This window comes from Gallinula chloropus, assembly GCF_964237585.1.
Source record: "Gallinula chloropus genome assembly, chromosome: 29".
Classification (NCBI taxonomy): Eukaryota; Metazoa; Chordata; class Aves; order Gruiformes; family Rallidae; genus Gallinula; species Gallinula chloropus.
In genome coordinates this window covers 2,447,637-2,466,679 of record NC_140114.1, presented here as the reverse complement: position 1 = coordinate 2,466,679, position 19,043 = coordinate 2,447,637, and the positions used below count along the sequence as shown (strand labels likewise).

The 19,043-nt window shown below is 64.0% G+C and overlaps 3 protein-coding genes across 4 annotated transcripts in view; all 3 read right to left on the bottom strand.

The window, feature by feature from the left end:
• Window positions 1-1,323: 1,323 nt before the first annotated feature.
• RFX5 (regulatory factor X5) lies at window positions 1,324-6,380 on the bottom strand. Of its 2 annotated transcripts, none has more exons than XM_084276848.1 (10): window positions 6,253-6,380; window positions 5,583-5,712; window positions 4,570-4,603; window positions 4,109-4,191; window positions 3,834-3,959; window positions 3,539-3,655; window positions 3,133-3,214; window positions 2,667-2,868; window positions 2,436-2,533; window positions 1,324-2,300 (listed from the first exon to the last, which is right to left on the bottom strand). In XM_084276848.1, the coding sequence occupies exons 2-10, from the start codon at window positions 5,699-5,701 to the stop codon at window positions 1,332-1,334; spliced, it is 1,830 nt and encodes a 609-aa protein (XP_084132974.1). In that variant the 5' UTR covers window positions 5,702-5,712; window positions 6,253-6,380; the 3' UTR covers window positions 1,324-1,331. The 2 variants fall into 2 exon arrangements, with proteins under 2 accessions (XP_084132974.1, XP_084132975.1); XM_084276849.1 differs by lacking the exon at window positions 6,253-6,380 and adding an exon at window positions 5,965-6,018.
• Window positions 6,381-7,801: 1,421 nt separating this feature from the next.
• On the bottom strand, window positions 7,802-12,110 carry LOC311202042 (methanethiol oxidase-like; the record flags this gene model as incomplete). The annotated part of the gene is made up of 11 exons (XM_084276564.1): window positions 12,068-12,110; window positions 10,959-11,071; window positions 10,502-10,687; window positions 10,225-10,345; window positions 9,835-10,017; window positions 9,457-9,635; window positions 8,804-8,882; window positions 8,582-8,703; window positions 8,368-8,460; window positions 8,081-8,199; window positions 7,802-7,964 (listed from the first exon to the last, which is right to left on the bottom strand). Exons 1-11 carry the CDS (start codon window positions 12,072-12,074, stop codon window positions 7,802-7,804), a joined length of 1,365 nt encoding a protein of 454 aa, XP_084132690.1. The 5' UTR covers window positions 12,075-12,110.
• Window positions 12,111-14,727: 2,617 nt separating this feature from the next.
• LOC311202041 (methanethiol oxidase-like) overlaps window positions 14,728-19,043 on the bottom strand; it is a 4,838-nt gene continuing 522 nt past the window's right edge. Inside the window, exons 3-12 of the mRNA XM_084276563.1 lie at window positions 18,411-18,523; window positions 17,614-17,799; window positions 17,109-17,229; window positions 16,588-16,770; window positions 16,327-16,505; window positions 16,140-16,218; window positions 15,928-16,049; window positions 15,755-15,847; window positions 15,445-15,563; window positions 14,728-15,340 (exon numbers count right to left, since the gene is read on the bottom strand). Of these exons, the coding sequence (XP_084132689.1) occupies window positions 15,178-15,340; window positions 15,445-15,563; window positions 15,755-15,847; window positions 15,928-16,049; window positions 16,140-16,218; window positions 16,327-16,505; window positions 16,588-16,770; window positions 17,109-17,229; window positions 17,614-17,799; window positions 18,411-18,523 (1,358 nt within the window). The 3' untranslated portion in view covers window positions 14,728-15,177. The remainder of the gene's footprint in view (window positions 15,341-15,444; window positions 15,564-15,754; window positions 15,848-15,927; window positions 16,050-16,139; window positions 16,219-16,326; window positions 16,506-16,587; window positions 16,771-17,108; window positions 17,230-17,613; window positions 17,800-18,410; window positions 18,524-19,043) is intronic.

Here is a 19,043-nt window from a genome sequence, read left to right as displayed (position 1 = left end):
GTGCCTAAAGCTCCTAGCTTGGGGGGGGGGGGGAGGGGGGAAGCATCACCACACGGTATCTGTAAGAACCGCTGCCCAGAGCCCACCAGCCTGGTGCTGCCCAGTATCCCCAGTCTCTGGTGTTTCAGGCCGAGGGGCACCAGATGGCTCGGAGTGGGGGGCAGGGGGGATTGGCAAAGCCCACCCAGAGCCGGCAGAGAGGGGGGGGAAGCGGCGCAGAGAAGGGACTGAAGAACGCTGCAGGGGCCCCTCGAACGCTTCTCCAGCCGGCCCAGCCCACCCCGCAGCGCCCCAGAGCCGGGCGGTGCTTGTGGCCTCGGGGCGAGCGGCGGTACCTGGAGCAATCCCGTCCCGCGCGGCCGCCTCTCCGGTCTGGGGCGTCTCCTCCCGGGGCAGCGCGGGCGGCTCATCCTGGGCAGCGTCTCCGGGCTCGATCGGGCGGCTGCCGGGAGAGAAATGAGGAAGAAGGGAAGGGCGGCTGCGCGGCGGAGGCCGCGGCCAAGCCCCGCGCAAGCCAGCGGCGGCTCCCGGGAAAGGCCGCGGGCAGGGCCCACGCAGAGAGAGAGAGAGAGAGACCCCGGGGGGCCGGGCCGGGCCGGGCCAGGGGAGGCCTCGGGGCTGCGTAGGCCGCAGTGGGAAGCGAGAGCTGCCGGTGCCAGCGCGGCGGGGCGCTCACCTGCGCGGGGCCGGGCGGGCGGGGGCGGTGCGGGGCCGGCGGAGCGGCGGGGGCAGGCGCAGGCCCCGGCCGCCCGGGCTGGCCGCGGCGCCGCCTGACGGGTGTGAAGTGGAGGTGGTGGGGGGATAGCCGAGCGAGCGCCCCCTGCCGGCTTGGCGGTAGCCGAGCGGTGGGGAGGAGCCTCGGTAGGGACAGGGCTGGGAAGTGGGCGTGGCCGTGGGTGGGCGTGGCCCGCTGGAGTGGGCGTGGCCTCAGATGGGTAATGGTTTGGGGGCGTGGCCTCATCAGGGCGTGGCCCCACGGGGCCATGTCATTGGCGGGCGTGGTCTCGGTGGGGGCGGGGCCTATTGAGGGTGGGCGTGGCCTCGGATGGGTAATGGTTTCGGCGGGGGGCGTGGCCTCATCAGGGCGTGGCTCACACGGGGCCATGTGATTGGCGGCCGGGGCTCGACGGGGGCGTGGCCTCGACTGGGGCGTGGCCTCTACAGGGCGTGTCAGCGGTGGGCGGGGCCTCAGCGGCCACACGGCGCTGGTGGGCGGCGCCCGGTGGTGCTCGTGCCGAGGCGCGGCCGCTCGTGACCCCGCGGGCCCCCCCCCCCCCTCCCCGCTCCCCGCCCCCAGCACAGACGGACACACGGACGGTCGTTCGGAGCGTTTAATGCCGGGGGCTCCCCGGGAGGGGCTGTGCAGGGGCCGAGCCGCGGCCCGAAGCGCCGGGGGGCCCGCAGAGCTCCGCCGGACCCGGAGACCCCCCCATGGGCACGTCCGGGGGCTGCGAGGAGGCGGGACCGGCCCCCGCCGGCGTCTGCGCATCGAGCGGGGGGCCGGGGGAGTCCCGCCCGGGCCGGGGGGCGCAGGAGACCGCGCTGTCCCCTCGGGGGGAGCCGCTGGCGCTTGGGTCCCCCTGTGCCCCCTCCCCCTGAGGTGCCACCTCACCCCCCTGCGCTGCCCGGGCGCCCGTCCGGCCGTCGTGGATAACGCTGACCTGGGGGGGCGGGGACCCCCCGCCAGGGCTGTCCCCGGGGGGACCCGGGGCACCGGCCCCCGCAGCCGCCACCGCCCCCCCGACCCCCCCTTCCTCCGGCCTCTTCCGCGGCCGGCCGCGTCTCCGCTTGTGCGGGGCGGGGTCACCGACGGGCTCCGGGGGACGTTTGGGGGTCCTGGGGTGCTGCTGCGAGTCCTGGGGGCCGGAGCTCTCGCCGCCCCCCACGCTCCGAGGGTTGGAAGAGGGGGGGGTCTCGGCCGCGGGGACACCCACGCCGGGCAGCAGCACGTTGAGCACGGGGACGGCAGCTTGCTGGCTCAGCAGCCCCGCGTTGGCCCCCGGGGCCAGCCCCAGGGGCAGCGAGGGGGAGGCCGTGCCCACCGGCAGCGGCAGGGCCACCTTGACGGTGCCCCCCAAGGGGGCGGCTGTGATTTTGGGGGCCAGCACGGGCGGGGAGGAGCGGACGGCGGTGGCGCCGGGCGCTGAGGGTCGCTCCCCAGGCTGGATGCGGGGCAGGAGCAGCGGCAGGCGGGCAACCAGGGCGTTCACCTGGGGGCTGCTGGCTGCCTTGGGGGGCTCTGGGGGCTTCTTCTTCTCGGGCCGCGGTGGGCCAGGGGACTTGGGGCCGCTCTCCTTGACCTGCAGAGAGATGGAGAGGTGTTGGCAGGGGATCCATCCCCATGGAGCTGGGCTGCTTCCCTGAGTGTCCCTGGTGCTGAGCGGGGGTCCTGGCTCCCCATGTGGCTCTGGGTGGCTGGGGGGGGGGTGTCTCACCTGCCCCTGGCTCCTGTCACTGCTCTCAGACGTGTCCAGGCCGTTCTTCTTTGCTGTCAGCGGTGTCCGACTCTCACGGTGGATCCTCTCCGTGCTCTCTGTGGATGCAGAGGGGGATGAAGGGGAGGGACAAGCTGTGGAGGGGACACAGCAGCCAGGACCACCACCCCCATTTTGCCAACCTCAGGGATCCGGACCGAAGCAAGCAGGGCCAGGGTTCCCCCCACCCACCTGAGACCACCATGGCCATGACCAGGTCGGCGCGGGCCGAGCGGGAGCTGATGATGTGCTGCTGGATGAGGAACTGGGCCACCTCCACGATGTTGTTGAAGGAGCGCTTGAGGATCTTCTCAGCCCAGTCGCAGGTCAGGGCGCAGGCTGCCTCCATCACCTCGCTGTTGTAGGACTGCACCAGGTCCGTCAGCTCCGACTGCTGCCGATGGGACAAGCCGTGAGCTGCCACGGGATGGGATGGGATGGGACACCCCGGGTGTGACCGGGGCTGGACCCTTGACACCCCAGCAGGTCCCTGTCCACACTGGGAGAGGCTCATGGGACAGAGCAGAACCTGCCCCCCCCCGGAGAGGGCATCCCTCCAGCCCCAGCAATCACTACATCTAATGAGTGAGAAGTTTGTTAACCCCACCAAGGAGGGCTGGTGAAGGACAGGCCATGGTGGTGGTGGAGCAGGACTTACGGTCTCTGTCACTTTGAGGTCCAGGCTGGGCAGGGGTGGGAGGCTGACCACAGTCTTCCTCCGGATCCCGCTGTAGCAGTACGTTTGGCAGGGTTAAGGTGTTTCACGCTCACACCGTGACAGGTCACCACTCAACAGGACGTGACCGTGGGGCTCGCAACGGGCTCGTGGAGAGGAGTGATGGCAGCCAGCCAGCCCCCTGCCACCATGCACTCCCCCAGGCTGGGCTGCCTGGCACAGACAAGTGACTCTGAGCCCCTCTGGGACACCTGAGCTGAATCTCCAGGAGCTGAAACACTGGGAACTGGCACCCTCTGGGAAGCATGGAAAAAACTGAGGGAGCAGCAGCTCTCAGGGCCGGCCCAGCCCAGCCTTCCCTGGCCAGCTGCCACACACAGAAGGATATTTGGACTGTCCCCTGCCTCCCAGGCGCCGGGCTTTGATGTTGGGGAAGATCTCCCGGATGATCTTCCCGAAGTTGGCGGTGCTCAGCGGGCGGCAGCAGAGGTTGTCACAGTATCTCCTGCCGGGGAGAGCCGCGGGTTAACGCCACCGGGGTCCTTCTCACCACCCTCCGGATGCACCCAGGAGGGGCCCTTCCCAAAAGCCACAGGCGTGCTCGCTGCCCTCTGAACCGACCTCCCGGCCAAGCCCGGCCCCGGGGGAGAGGCTCCTGGCGCCAGGCCGGCCCCTGCGCTCACTTGTAGGCATCGTAGACGTCCTGCTTGGGCAGGCAGGTGTCCGTGTGCTCTTCCAGGTGGTTTCGGATCCAGTTGCAGGCGTGCATGTACTCGGCCGTGCTCAGCGAGCTCAGGTCCAGGCTGCCGCTGCCACCCCAGAGTAACATTTAATTAGTGGAGAAGCAGCACAGGGAGGACAGGGGAAGGCAGAGGATCCCCCCCTCCAAGCCCCCCACCATCTGTGTCCCCCACCATCAGCCTCTGCTCTCCCAGCCCCAGCTCTCTCCAGCACCCACCTCTTCTCCCCCAAGCTCGGTCCCGACGGCAGCTGGAGGTAGAGGTAGAGCTTGTCACTGTCTGAAAACTTCTGGACATCTTGCTACAGTCAAAGGGTCCGTAGGGATGGGGAGAGATCAGAGCAGAGACACAGAGAGGTTAAGGATCCGAAAGGAGGGGCCGGTGCCGGCAGCGCTCTCGTTATCTCTTCATGGCAGCAACCGATGGGGCTCCGCTGCCAGGGCAGCTCCCCCAGCACGGGAACAGGGTAAGTGAAGTCACGGGAGCTGCCCCTGGGGGGACTGAAGGGGCTGGAGGAAGGGGTGCCCCCCTGGGCAGGGGTTTCTTGGGGTTAATCCCCACAGTCAGATCCCGACCCGATGGGAAACGGGATCAGGCAACACCCAGGGCTCAGTGAGCTGGGGAGATGGAGCTGAGTGGTTCCCTCATCCTCAGCACAAGGTGCTGTGGAGGCACTCACCAGGATGGAGTCCACTTTGTTCTGCACAGATTTGCTGTGTGGGTCAGAGACAGGCGGTGTTAGCGCAGCGCAGGAGGCAGCAGAGCCCAGAGCATCCCTCAGCCCACCCAGCTCCCTGAGCCCGGAGCATCCCTCAGCCCACCCAGCTCCCTGAGCCTGGAGCATCCCTCAGCCCACCCAGCTCCCTGAGCCCGGAGCATCCCTGCACCCAGCCAGCTCCCTGAGCCCGGAGCATCCCTCAGCCCACCAAGCTCCCTGAGCCTGTAGCATCCCTCAGCCCACCCAGCTCCCTGAGCCCGGAGTATCCCTCAGCCCACCCAGCTCCCTGAGCCTGGAGCATCCCTCAGCCCACCCAGCTCCCTGAGCCTGGAACATCCCTCAACTAGCTCCCTGAGCCTGGAGCATCCCTCAGCCCACCCAGCTCCCTGAGCCCGGATCATCCCTCAACCCACCCAGCTCCCTGAGCCTGGAACATCCCTCAGCCCACCCAGCTCCCTGAGCCCGGCACATCCCTCAACCCACCCAGCTCCCTGAGCCTGGATCATCCCTCAAACAGCTCCCTGAGCCCAGAGCATCCCTCAGCCCACCCAGCTCCCTGAGCCCAGAGCATCCCTCAACCAGCTCCCTGAGCCCGGAACATCCCTCAACCAGCTCCCTGAGCCTGGAGCATCCCTCAACCCACCCAGCTCCCTGGCACCGCGCTGGGGTCTCCCGAGGACAGGGTCCCACACACCCCCCCCAGGACAAGCAGCAGTGCCAGGACGGGGACAGCAGAGCACCAGGAGCCCAAAGCTGCCTGCACCCGCGGGCCGGTTCTCCCCACGACCCCTCGCTAAACCCCAACCCCAGGGAGGGCAGAGCGGGCGCAGAACCCGCACCCCACACCCCGCCGGGCCCCGAGGCGCTTCCCCCCCCTCCCCCCGAGTGCTCCCCGGAGCCGCAGACCCATCGTCCCCATGAAACCGGAGCCCTTCGGCTGGGGGGAAGCGGCCCCGTCCCGGCGCTGCCCTTACGAGATGGTGCCGCGCAGCTCCTGCAGCAGCGCGCTGGGCTCGGCCGCGCCGCCCCGGCAGCCGCCGGGCGACGAACTTCCCTTCCCGGCGGGGCAGGCGCTGGGCTCCTCGGCAGCCATGGCCCCGGGACCTGCCGGGGGCACAGCCCAAAACTCAGCCGGGAGAAGAGGAACAACAACGCCCGGAGACGTAACACCCCCCCCCCCCCCGCCCCGGATCGGCGCATCCCCGGCCCCCGGGGACGGGCCCCGAGGGCTCGGGCAGCAGCGGGACCCGCCGGGGACACGGACGCGGGGCGCTGGGACGGGCGGGAGAGGCAGAGACCGGCTCCGGGAGCCCCGTGCCCGGCTAGGGGGGGTAGTAGGACGGGGCGGGGGGGCACCGGAGAGCGGCCCCGGGCCAGCGTGGCCGGGCGGGTCCCCGCGGGCCGGGCGTGCCCGGGATGGGGACACCGACGGGGACCGCGGCTGGGGGCAGCAGGAGGGTAGGGCCGGGGGAGGGGGATGGAGGGGGGGAGGCGGGGCCAGGGCCGCCGGGGGCGGCTCGCGGGGGGCAGCAGCTCCGGGCCCGGGGCTGGAGCGGGGCCGGGCGCGTCCCGGGCCGGGCGCGGCGGGGTCGAGGTCGCAGCGGGCCGGACTCACCCACCCCCCCCTTCCGGGCTCGTACCCACCTGCGGCGGCTCCGGCCGGGCCCGTTCGCCTCCCCCCGGGTCCCGTTCGTGTCCCGCCGGGTCCGTCCGGTGCCGCTGCCCCACGCGCAACAGGAACCGAAAGTGCTGCGGCCCCGGCACGCGCCCCCGAGCCCCGCCGGCCGCTTTTTTTCTGATTGGCTGCCGCGGCGCCGGTCTGCCCGGATACTGAGCTCTCCCTTGAATGCGATTGGCCGCCGGGATTTCCTACCCGGATACAAGCGGGGACGGGAGAGGGGGAGGCGGGGCTCTTGAGTGGCCCTGCGCGAGCTGAAGTCTGCCTAGTAACGGGCTCCTGATTGGTGGGGCCGGAGGAGGAAGGGGAGCGCGTGTTGGCGGGGCTGTGCACGTGCAATGCGGGCCTCGTCTGTCTGTCTGTCTGTCTGTCTGTCTGTCTGTCTGTCTATCTGTCTGTCTGCCTGCCTGCCTGCTTGCGTGTGTCAGTCTGTCTGTGTGTCTGTCTGTGTCAGTCTCTGTCAGTCTGCGTGTGTCTGTGTCTGTCTGTCAGTCTGTGTGTCTGTCTGTGTGTCTGTGAGTCTGTGTGTCTGTCAGGCTGTGTGTGTGTCTCTCTGTCTGTGTCAGTCTCTCAGTCTGTCTGTGTGTGTGTATCTGTCTGTGTGAGTCTATGTGTCAGTCAGTCTCTGTCAGTCTGCATGTGTCTGTCTGTCTGCGTGCGTGTGTCAGTCTGTCTGTGTGTCAGTCAGCCTGTCTGTGTGTCTGTCTGTGTCAGTCTGTGCGTGTCTGTGTGTCAGTCAGTCTGTGTGTCTGTGTCTGTCAGTCTGTCTGCATGTCAGTCTGTTTGCATGTCAGTCTGTCTGTGTGTCTGTGTCAGTCTCTCAGTCTGTCTGTCTGCCTGCGTGCGTGTGTCAGTCTGTCTGTCTGTGTGTCAGTCTGTCTGTGTGTCAGTCAGCCTGTCTGTGTGTCTGTCTGTGTCTGTCTGTGTCTGTGTATCAGTCAGTCTGTGTGTCTGTGTCTGTCAGTCTGTCTGTGTGTCAGTCTGTCTGTGTGTCTGTCTGTGTCAGTCTCTTTGTCAGTCTGTCTGCGTGTGTGTATCCGTGTGTGTGAGTCTGTGTGTCAGTCTGTCAGTCTGCATGTGTCTGTCTGCGTGCGTGTGTCAGTCTGTCTGTGCGTCAGTCAGCCTGTCTGTGTGTCTGTGTGTCAGTCAGTCTGTGTGTCTGTGTCAGTCTGTCAGTCTGCGTGTCTGTCTGTCTGCGTGTCTGTCTGTCTGTGTGTCTGTCTGTGTCAGTCTCTTAGTCTGTCTGTCTGTCAGTCTGTCTGCGTGTGTGTGTCTGTCTGTGTGTGTGAGTCAGTCTGTCTGTCTGTGCCCCACACGTGTGTTCGCGACTCCTGAAAGCGGCTTAACAACGAGATTGGAGGGGAGGAGGACAGACAGACGGACGGACAGACAGACAGACACCTCGGGGGGGGTTTATTCAGCGAGCGCTGGACACACACGTGCCGCCAGCAGCTCACCCAGCCTGTGACAGACCCGGAGCCGCCGCCGTGCACCGGGCCGGGAGCCCTGGGGGGGCTACACCCAGATATCGGAGGTGCAGTCCCCCCCGGGGTAGCGGATCTCGTGCGCCAGGCAGGGCCCGTCCGGCTCCTTCCCAAAGTCCACCAGGAAGCGCTCGTTGACCCTCAGGCCGCCCCGCTCCGTGTCCACGTCCAGCTGCAGCATGACGGAGCCGTCCCTGCCCAGGGGCCAGAGTGGAGGCTGGGGGGAGCCGGGACCCCCCCACACACTTGCCCAGTCCCCCAGCTGAGGGGTCTGCGCCCCGATGGGTCTCGTTAATCCCGGGTCTCTTACCTGACGAGGTCGGGGTAGAACTGCCTGTCCCAGGCGCTGTAGAGGGAGGTGGTGACGTACAGCCTCTTCCCATCCAAGCTGAGCTGGATCATCTGGGGGCCGCCGGGCACCCTCTTCCCCTGGGAGCAGGTGGAGGAGCCAGATGTGCTGCCAGAGGGTGCAGGACCGGAGGACACCCCCACCTCCCCCATCCCGGCAGCGCGGGATGCCACGTGTGTCCCGTGGGACAGGGAGCAGCACAGGGAGCTGCTGCTGCCCCAGCTGGGTTTTTTGGGGGGGGGGCTCACCTTGATGATGAAGGGGTCTGGCTGTCCCGGCAGCTCTGGGTCCCCGCACACCGTCACCGGTCCTCCCTTGGTGATGCTGCCACCCACAAAGACCTGTGAGAGACCAAAGGTCTGGGTGGCTGAGGCAGGGCAGAGGGGCTGATCCCAGCCTTTCCCGGGACACGTAAGGGAGGAGAAGCACTGGGATGTGACTGGGAGCAGCGAGCTGGCTCACCTGCCCCACCAGCCTGGGCCTGCGGGTGTCGGAGATGTCGTACTGGCGGATGTCCCCGTGCAGCCAGTTGCTGAAGTACAGGAACCTGTCATCCAGTGAGATGAGGATGTCGGTGATGAAGCCTTGGGGAGGGATTGACAGCTGCACAAACAGGCGGCGGCACCGGCAGCGCCCTGGGGGTGCTGGGGGGCACCTCAGCACCCAGCCCAGGGGTGCACAGACCTGGCATGTCCGGGAGGAGCCATCCCTCCACGGTCTTGCTGGGGACTTGGATCACCTTCTCGGCTGCCCAGTCTCCTCTCTGCAGGAGGTGCAGGACAGAGCAGGGCCCCAGGGTGGGGTCAGCACGCAGCAGAGGCAGGATAAGACCTGGTGCTGGCACAGATGCTGCGTGCACGTGTCCAACACCCCTCGTCTCTGCTGCTTTGCTGGCTATCTCTGCAGTGTGGGGTGGGGGAGATGGGCTGGGGGACCCGAGGAAGGGCTTTGGGGGACCTGAGGAGAGGTTGGAGGGGGGGGGGCAAAACCCATCTGATTCTCCAGCTGGGTTGGCTGGTTTGGTGAGAGACGCTCGTGCTCCTCACCCAGTTCGTCATTATGAGCAACACAGACGCTGAGCAGAGCCCTGCTGGGGCTGCTGCAAACCCACAACAAAGGCAGAAATAAATCTCCTTTAAATCATGTAATTTCAGCCTAAACTGCCACCAGTCTGGGCAAGTCTTCTGCTGCGACTGCCCTGAGCCAGCCCAGGTGGTGGGTGCAGAGAGGCCGCGTGCGGAGGAGCCAGGAAGGTGATGGGGGATGCAGGAGGAGGGATGCTGCTCAGAGCAGAGGGGCAGCTCCCCTTCTCCAGCCAGCCCAGGGGGAGGATGTACCTCGGTCTTGTAGAAGCGGTGGATGGAGCTGCTGATGGTGCAGCCCACGTAGCCCTCGGCGGCGTCGGGGTTGTGCAGGAAGCGGATCTCCAGCGGGGCCGCGTCCTCGCCCACGTCGATGGCCTGGACGTAGGTGTGAGTGGTCCAGTCCCACACGTTGAGGCGGCGGCCGTAGCGCCCTGGGAAGGAGGGTGAGAGGGGGACCCTGCGCGGCGCGGGGCCCCGAGGAGAAGCTGCACCTTGGGGTGAGTCCCCAGCCCCTTTGGCTGCCCCCAGGAACAGTCCCGGGAGCTCCACACCAGCTGCTTTGGCCACGGGAAAGGGCTCGTGGCAGCCCCAGGCAGCCCCTCTCCAGCTGTTCCCCAGCTGCTTTCTCACCTTTCCTCAGATCCCGTGGGTCGAACCCGTACCCCAGGCATTTGGGGATCCCCCACTCAGTGCTGATCAGGACGTTGTGGCGTGGCTGGTACCAGAAGTCGTAGCCCATGGGGGGCACCTCGTCCCCTTTCTCCCAGTTGCCCTTGATCTCAAAGGTTTCTCCATCCAGCAGAATGAAGCCACCTGAAGCAGAAACCAAACCGCAGCGGTGAGGGGACCAGCTGGGTTGGCAGGTTAGAACCCAGCAGAGACAGATGGACCTGTTGTGGTCCAGGCTGCTGGGTGGGCTGGGAGACCTGGATGAAGCCCCCAGGACAGCTCCCATATGGAGCCCCTTCCTCCCATCCCAGCACCCCCTCCCTTGGGGGAGCCTCGGGGGGACTGGGGTACCTTTCCCATTGCCAGCCGGGTCTCCCAGGGTGCTGATCATGATCTCCCCACTCCCCAGGCAGTGTGAGGTGTGGGGGTAGCCCAGGTTGCACTTCCAGAAGACATCCTCTGGGTTGACAACCTGCAGAGTTCACAGGCACCGTCACGGCCCCGGTGCCGGCCGGGTCCCAGCGTTACCCCGTGGCATGGCCAGGGCATGGGATGGGACTCACCATGCAGCCAGAGGGGCAGAGCATGTATGGAGCTTTACCATGGGTAGGCACCACCTCCTCCTTACCTTGAAAAGCCTGGGAGCTCGCGGGTCGGTCCCCACATCCACCACGTAGATGCGGGAGGAGATGAGGCTGGGCAGGACCAGGCGGTTCCTCTTCTTGCTGGAGTCCCCAAAGCAGCTGCTGCAGGTGTTCCAGCCCGAGTGGTGCAGCTCATCCCCCAGGTTGGGCATGGGCAGGCGGTGGATCACCTGCAAAACCCCAGCCCTGCGTGTGCCCGTCTCTGCCGCGGGCAGAGCGGGCAACCCCCACCCTCACAGACCCCCCACAATGGGGTTGGGGGGGCCTCGGGAGGGGGTCACCCCACAGAGGGGAGCGGTGGTGCTCAGGGCATCCTCGGGATGGGGGCGTGAAGGGGGTTTTGTGTAAGTTCTGTGCTGAGCAGCAGCGTTGGGCAGCGTGAAGGGGCCGCACCGAGCTGGTTCCCAGCCCAGTCCGGTGCCAGGACAACGCGTTGGGTACCTGGCAGTACTGGGGAGATGCTGGGTTGACATCCACCGTGGCCAGGAAGTCAGGTTTCTGCCTCCCTGTGTTCCTGTAGATGCAGGGCACGTACACAAGCTCCTCCCGGGGACCTTGGGAGACACAAACGTTGCCTGAGCAGCACCAGAACCCACGAGTGTCCCTCAGGTAAAGCGCCCAGGGAGCAGCCTTGGGGCCGGGTGTCAGGCAGGGAGTGACACTGTGAGCCCAGCCATTGGCAGCAGAGCTCCAGGCTGTGCTCTGGGGGCCCCTGGGAAGAGCAGGGGGGGTTTGTCTGGCCTCAGGACAGGCCAGAAGCAGAACTGTCGCTTCCCTAAGGCTTCCTGGGAGAGTCCTGGGAGAAGGGAGTTAATGGTGACGCCCTCCCCAAAGCCTTGCTCTAATCCCAGGCAGGGCAGGGCTCTTCACAGAATCACAGAATCACAGGGGTTGGAAGGGACCTGGAGAGCTCATGGGGTCCAACCCCCTGCCAGAGCAGCTCCCCAGCTCATATCACACAGGTTGGTGTCCAGACAGGGCTGGAATCTCTCCAGAGAAGGAGACTCCACACCCCCTGGGCAGCCTGTCCCAGGGCTCCCTCACCCTCACTGGGGAAAAGTTCTTCCCCATGTTGGTGCAGAACTCCCTGTGCTCCAACTTGCAGCCATTGCCCCTTGGCCTGTCCCCACAGACACTGAAAAGGGGCTGGCTGATAACCCCTGCATCCCCTGCTTAAGATAATTACAGACATTAATTAGATCCCCCCTTAGTCTTCTCAAGACTGAACAGCCCCAGCTCACTCAGCCTCTCCTCACAGGGGAGATGCTCCAGGCCCTTCATCATCTTCATAGCCCTTCTCTGGACTCTCTCCAGGAGATCCCTGTCCTTTTTATCCCAGGGAGCCCAGACCTGGACACAACACTCCAGTGGGGCCTGACCAGGGCAGAGCAGAGGGGGAGGATCCCCTCCTGTGACCTGCTGCCCACACTCCTGATACACCCCAGGATCCCATTGTCTCTCTCAGCCCCCAGGGCACACTGCTGGCTCATGGCCACCCTGTCACCCACCAGGACACCAGGGCTCTTCCCTGCCCAGCCTCTCAGACTTGCCTTTCATGGCATCCAGAGGCGAGGCGAAGCCGGGACCACACGCTCCACACGTCTCTGTGTGAGGGGAACAGAAACAAACAGCAGTCAGGTGCCAGGGAGTTCCTTAAATCCCCCTTTTCACTGAGGATCCCCTCACTGGGGCGGCTGCATGTGTTCCATGGCAATGCCTGAGCTGAACCAGGGTGCCCACGGGCATCCCAGTGCCCCCAGAAAGGTTTTGCAGCCCAAAGGACCAGAGGTGTGTTCCTAGAGTGGGAAGGTCCAAGGCTCAGGGCCACGTTTCTCCACAGCATCACTGCAGCAGTGAGGAAGGGCTGCTCAGCACGATGCCAGGCTCCCACAGCCTCTGTGAGGAGGAGGAGGGGGAGGCAGGGAGGAAGGAGGATGGTACAGCTGGGCTGCAGCTCCAGAGGGGCTGCCGCAGGTGCTGGGGGCAGGGGGAGACAAGAGGATTCTCCCTGGGAGAGAGGATCCCATCCCTGTGGGGTGAGGGAGGGGTGAGCTGAGCCCTGGGCTCTGCCCTGCCCTGGGCTGGGGGCTGCACAGCACCCACACTCGAGGCATCAGCCTCCTCCAGCCCCAAGCACCATCCCAGGCAGCCCCATCACGCTGCTGCAGCTTTCCAGGCACAGGGAGCCCGTCCAGCCTCGGTCTCTACAGCTGCTGAGAACATCGTGGGTAACACAGGAGGAGGAGGAGGAGGAGGAGGAGGAGGAGGAGGAGAGCTGGTTGGGAAACAGCAGCCCACATGGAAGGGCCTCTCTTCCCCAGTTACACCAGCAAGCCTCAGGAGAGGGAGGGAAACCCAGCTGAGCCCTGGGTTTGCTGAGTCAGCTTTGCTGTGTCAGCTTCTCATTTGTTCCCATTCTGACTCATTTTATCACTCCTGCCCCTGCTCTCCAGGGAGACACTGGTGCCCAGAGCACCAAGAACCCTCTGCTCCAGCTTCCTTCTCCCTCCTCCCCATTGGAGCCTGATTCCCACCGAGGACATTGGGCCTCTGACTGCCACAGGCTCAGCTGGTACGAGCTGCAGCGACTAAAGGAGGGGATAGTTATGTGGCTCTGAATCATCCCTCTGCTGAAACGTTCCCTGGCACTTTCAGGAGCTGGAGAAAAGAAACCTGACCCTGGCTGCAGAAATCCCCATGTTCATCCCCACCTTTCCTTTCCCTGTGTGATTTCTGGGTGACACAGTAATGACTCCATGAGAGCAGAGCCAGTGCTGGAGGAGCCTGTGGCCAGAAGGCAGCGAGTCACCAAGCCCTGTCCCCCAGGAGCAGCCACCAAGCCCTGTCCCCTGGGAGCAGTCCCCAAGCCCTGTCCCCTGAGAGCAGCCACCAAGCCCTGGGAGCAGTCACCAAGCCCTGTCCCCTGGGAGCAGCCACCAAGCCCTGTCCCCCAGGAGCAGCCCCCAAGCCCTGTCCCCTGAGAGCTCTTACCTGTGCTGGAGGCTGGGCTGGAGCTCCGTTGCTGCTGGGTGGCCCGAGGAGATGATCCTGCCAGCATTGTACCTGTGAGGGGCAAGGGAGAGGAGATGCAGCTGCCCTGGGTTCAACTACAGAGGGAGCAGGATGGGGAGAAGGAGAGTTTGGGGAAAGGACAGAGAGGGGAGGATCCACAGGCCTGGGGTGTGGGAGGTACCAGGGCAGCCTTTAGTGTCTTACAGCGCTGGGAACGTGCTAGGAAGGTGTTTCAGAGCAACCAAAAACTCCTCCCCACCCAGAGGGGCCGTGGCTGGGCTGTGCTGCAGGGTTCTCACATGCAGGAAAAGAGAGGGGCTCAGCGGGGAAGGGGGAGGGGGCTGCTCTGCTCCTCCAGGACCCTGCCCGATGCAGCATCCCCGGGGGCTGTCGGGGTGCCCTGGTGAGGGATGGGTGAGCACCATGTTCCCAGCCACAGCAGCGATGCTCTGAGGTGGCAGATGTTAATCACAACTGAAATGAAAGGCAGGAGCTGGGTTCCTTTAACCACAGGATGTGGGGTCGCTGCGGATTGGCAGGAGGGCAGGAGCACCCAAGACATTCCCCATCACACCACTGAGTGTCTGTGGCTGCTTCTGGCTACAGCCACATACATGCCTGGTGAGGGTCAGCATGTCCCCCTGTGTCCTGCCTGGCCTCTGAGAGCTTCTTCAGGAAGCCCTGGGGGTGTCAATGCCAAGGATGAGGCACGGAGAAGCAGCAGCTGCTGGGCTGCACACACACACCCTCCCCAGAAACATCCCGCTGCAGCTCAGCAGGGCTGGAGGGTGTTACCAACCAGAGCCCAGGGGGTCTGTCCTCCTGGCCCAGGAGATCGCTCAGAAGCTGGGAAAGGCCTGACAGGTGCTGGCACCAGGGCGAAGCCGATCTCCCAGGTAACCACCAGAGGGAACAGAAGGAGCAGCCACCCAACTGGGGCCACCCCAAGCTGTGCCAAGGCAGGTTCAGCCACGCCGAGGCACGGCGTTCCACGCTCCTCTGGATAACCCACACACAAGGGTGAGGAAAGGCCCACGCTCCATCAGACATGGAAACCAGGACCTGGAGAGCTGGGAACAGGCCTTGGAGGGGATGGAAGAGTTTGCTCGTACCGGCAGAAATGTGAAGGTGCAGCTGATGCAAAGAACAACTTTATTCTTGGCTAAAGCAGAAAACAAGAGCAAACCAGTGTCAGGAACAGGCGCTGCTTCCCAAAGGACAGCACTTTGAGCTCCTTCAGCCCTGACCAGGCCCACCCAGCCATGGGAGGAGGGAGCCACAGGCTCTCTGGCCAGAGAAGACTCTCCCAGCAGCCCCTGGCTGGAGAACAGCAGCTCTCATGGCCTGGGCACTTCTCTTGGGCTGAAGGCACCGTGTGTGCTGCAGGTCTGGAGACGAGAGCAGCTGCCCCGGGTTCTGCCCTGTGGGTGGGGCCCGGGGGTGGCTTTGCACTGGAACAGGGCTGGAGACGCGCCGTGCGCCTTTGTTCACTGGTCGGCCCGACCCCTTGCAGGATGCTCTGGAGCTCGTGTTAGCAGGAATCAAGGCTCAGCAATGAGGGGCACCCCCAGACCCAATCACCCTACGCTGGTTTGGAATGGCTGCAGACAGGAGGGAGAGAAGCAGGGGAGGGTCTTTGGCGTGGTGCCTAGGCCAAGATATCGGAGGTGGAATCCCCGGTAGCGAAGCGGATGTCGTGGGCAAGGCAAGGCCCGTTGGGCTCCTTCCCAAAATCCACCAGGAAGTTCTTGTTCACGCACAGGCCCCCCTTCTCTGTGTCCACATCAATCTGCAGCATGACAGAGCCTTCCCTGGGAGGGGGTGAGAGCGCAGCCATTACGCACAAGCAATCCACAGACCCTTCCCCCTCCTCAGGCCGTGCCAAGGAGCCCCCTCATCCCCCAACTTGTCTTACTTGACCAAGGTCGGGTAGAATTGCTTGTCCCATGTGCTGTAGAAGGAGTTGGTGACGTAGAGCCTCTTGCCATCCAGGCTGAGCTGCAGTTTACTGGGAGCGCCGTACACTCTCCTGCACTGAAGGCACAACAGACAGCAGCAGTGTTACCGGCTTTGTCCTCTCAGCAGCCAACACCAGCTGGGCAGGGGAGCGGAGCAGCTGCCCCCCTCTGAACACAGCCAAGCTCCCAGGCACCACCGACACCCATCCCAGAACCCCTGGGCAGAGCCAAATTGACGGCAGCGGGCAGAGAGGCCGCGGAACTCACCTTGATCACCAGGGGATCCGGCTGGCACTTCAGCTCCTCGTCCCTGCACACGGTCACGGGTCCCCCTCGCAGGATGCTGCCTCCCACAAACACCTGTAAGGAGGCACCAGGACATGTGCTGCCTGCTCATCCGGCCAGCGGCCCAGCGCTGCAGCCTGTCGGCTCCTCCTTACCTGCCCCACCAGCCTGGGCTTGCAGGTTTTGGAGAGCTCGTACTGGCGGATGTCCCCGTGCCACCAGTTGCTGAGGTACAGGTACCGGTCGTCCGGTGAGATGATGAGGTCGACCGTGAAGGCTGGGGCACAGAGAGAGAGAGAGCTCCAGACAAGGCAGCAGCAGCAGAAGCCGCCGCAGCTGCATCCCAGGACATTGGAGCTTTACCAACCTGGCATCTTTTTCATAATCCATCCTGTTACATCCTTGGGCGGAATGCGAATCACCTCTTCCACTGCCCAGTTGTCTCTCTGCACAAGAAACATGGGTGCCATGAGGGACCATGTCCGCTGGGGCTGCTGCCCACCCACACGTCCCCTCCTGTCCCTCACTGCCCAGCGTCCTGGCCCAGTACTCACCTCACACTTGTAGAAACGGTAGACGATGCCACTCAGGGCACAACTGACGTAGCCCTCAGCAGCATCAGGGTTGTGGAGGAACTTCACGCTCAGGGGCAGAGAGTCCTCCCCCAGGTCAAAGCACTGGGTGAGGCTGCGGCAGGACAAGTTCCACACGTTCAGGCGGCGCCCATAGACCCCTGAGGGAGAGGAAAAGCAGTCAGGAGAGGGGGCTGCCCCTGGAGACTGACACTGCCCAGTGTTCCCAGCCCTTTCCCTCACCCTTCTTCAGGTCATCGGGGTTAAACCCCCATCCCGCGCGCCTGGGCACCATTCCGGCTGAGCTGATCAGGACATTGTGGCGCGGCTGGAACCAGAAGTCGTAGCCCGTCGGTGGGGCCTCACACTCGTTCTCCCAGTTCCCCTTCAGCTCAAAGGTCTCTCCATCCAGCACGATAAAGCCCCCTGGGATACAGAAAGGGATGTGTGATACATTGCCTGCCCCGCTCCTGAATGGACAGATCCTGGGGCATGAGCATCACTCCAACGGCACTTTGTCAGCCAAGCGCTCGCACCCCCTGCACGGTCCCCAGCACCACAGAGTGGTGAGACAGGCCAGCTGAGTGCTGCCATATGCAGAGGGGACCAGCTTTTCCTCTGACCTGACTCTGCCTGACACCCACACTTAGGACGGGGACTAAGCAGCGAGTATCTCAGTTTTGCCCTCTTAAGCTCAGCAGGTCTGGAGCCTAGGATGGTTTCAGCAGGGATGAGCTGATTGGAACGACCGCAGCAGAACGTACCTTTCCCGTTGCCTGCAGCATCTCCCATGTTGGCAATCAGCACATCGCCGTTGGGCAGGCTGTGGACTACAGAGAGGTAGCCCTTGTTGCACTTCCAGAAGACATCCACTGGCTCAATCATCTGGAAAATGTTGACAAACCCATCAGCGTCCAACTGCTCAGCTCCTGGCACGAGCCCGGCAGAGCCTTTGGCCTCTGAGGGTCTCTGAGCCTTGCAGGAGCTTTGCTGCCAGGATGGCCACTGGCCAGGTCCTCTCCTCCCTGGAGAGGAGCACAGAGCCTGCAACAGACCCTGCACAGGCAGCAAGGATGCAGCACCCCGAGCCGGACCGCAGCGATGGCCGGAGCCTCCCTTGCTGCCACAGCAGAGAGCCAAGGGGGAGACATGACCCGACCCCCCAAAACCAGGGCAGCAGATTAGTGAGGAGAGAAGCCTTCTTGCCCCTGTACTGTTCCAGAGCACCAGTTCCCAACTCCTTCCCAGGGGATTCCCCACAGGGGTTACCTTGCACAGCTTGGGAGCCCGGCACTGGGAACCCACATCCACCACGTAAATGCGGGAAGAGATCAGCCCGGGAAGGATCAGCTTGTTCCTTTTCAGTGCCGTGTTGTCAAAGCAGGTGCAGCCAAAGCTCCACCCTGAGGAATGCAGCTCGTCCTTGAGGTTGGGCACGGGCAGGCGGTGGATCACCTGGGCAGTCAAGGCAGAGTTAGGGTTCACACAGGGAGAAACGGGGACCCTGGAGCCGGCAGCGCCTCTGTACGGAGATGGGAGCTTCCCCTTAGCTGCAGCTGGGAAGGTGCCTCTAGAGACAGGGGCTGAACGCTGTTCCCCAAAACTCCTCTCCAGAGTGGAGCTCAGAGCGTGTGGTAAAGGCTCAGAAGCCCATGTGGGCTTCAACATGTCCCCATTGCTGCCTGTGACGTGTCCTTGCCACCAGCCAGAGCCCAGCAGAAAGTCCCTGAACCTGCATCCCCCTGGAAACCCGCCGGGCTCTGCCCGAGGGCTGCACAGCCTAAAGCCCTGGGGCGCTCAAGACCCTTTCCCACACAGAGCAGACGCTGGCAGGGTGATTCCCAGCAGCTGCCCAAGAGCTCAGGAGCAGCCCAACATGCTCTGGAAGTGAGTTGGGAAGTGACTCAGAGCCTGGGACACAGAGACCAAGATGCTTCCCTAAGCACCAAGCCCAGAGGACAGCGGCAGGAGAGCAGGAAGGGGAATGCCCGGAACCCAGAGGCACGAGAAGCACAGAGGCAGCAGCTTGTCACAGCCCCAGAGCAGCCCAGCTGACAGGCAGGTACCTGGCCGTAACACGGAGACCGGGGGTTGAGATCGACGGTGGCCAGGAAGTCCGGCTGGTCGATGCACGTTTCCCGGTAGGTGCAGGTCACGTAGGCGACCTCCTCTCTAGGAGCTGGGTGTAGGGAATGTTGTGTCAAAACGTGCCAAGAGCCAGTGAGAAGAAGGAGGAGAGGAGGAGAAGGAGAGGAGAAGAAGGAGAGGAGAAGAAAGAGAGGAGAAGGAGAAGAGAAGAAGGAGAGGAGAAGAAGGAGAAGACAAGGAGAGGAGAAAAAGGACACGAGAAGAAGGAGAAAAAGAAGAGAAGAAGGAGAGGGGAAGAAGGAGAGGAGGAGAGGAGAAGAAGGAGAAGAGAAGAAGGAGAAGAGAAGAAGAGAAGGAGAAGAGAAGAAAAGAAGAGAAGAAAAGAAGAAGAGGAGAAGAGAAGAAGGAGAAGAGAAGGAGGAGAAGAGAAGAAGGAGAAGAGAAGAAGGAGAAGAGAAGAAGAAGAGAAGAAGGAGAAGGGAAGAAGGAGAGGAGAAGAAGAGAAGAAGGAGAAGAGAAGAAGGAGTAGAGAAGAAGGAGAGGAGAAGAAGGAATAGAGAAGAAAAGAAGGATAAGAGAAGAAAAGAAGAAGAGGAGAAGAGAAGAAGGAG

What these genes read in the sequence shown, in the direction of transcription:
- RFX5 (XM_084276848.1), bottom strand. Translation starts at nt 5,701, where the DNA reads ATGGCTGCCGAGGAGCCCAGCGCCTGCCCCGCCGGGAAGGGAAGTTCG. An exon ending in GACGTCTACGATGCCTACAA is followed by an intron (nt 3,656 to 3,833) that starts GTGAGCGCAGGG and finishes TCTCCCCGGCAG; the next exon opens with GAGATACTGTGACAACCTCT. An exon ending in CATGGCCATGGTGGTCTCAG is followed by an intron (nt 2,534 to 2,666) that starts GTGGGTGGGGGG and finishes CTGCATCCACAG; the next exon opens with AGAGCACGGAGAGGATCCAC.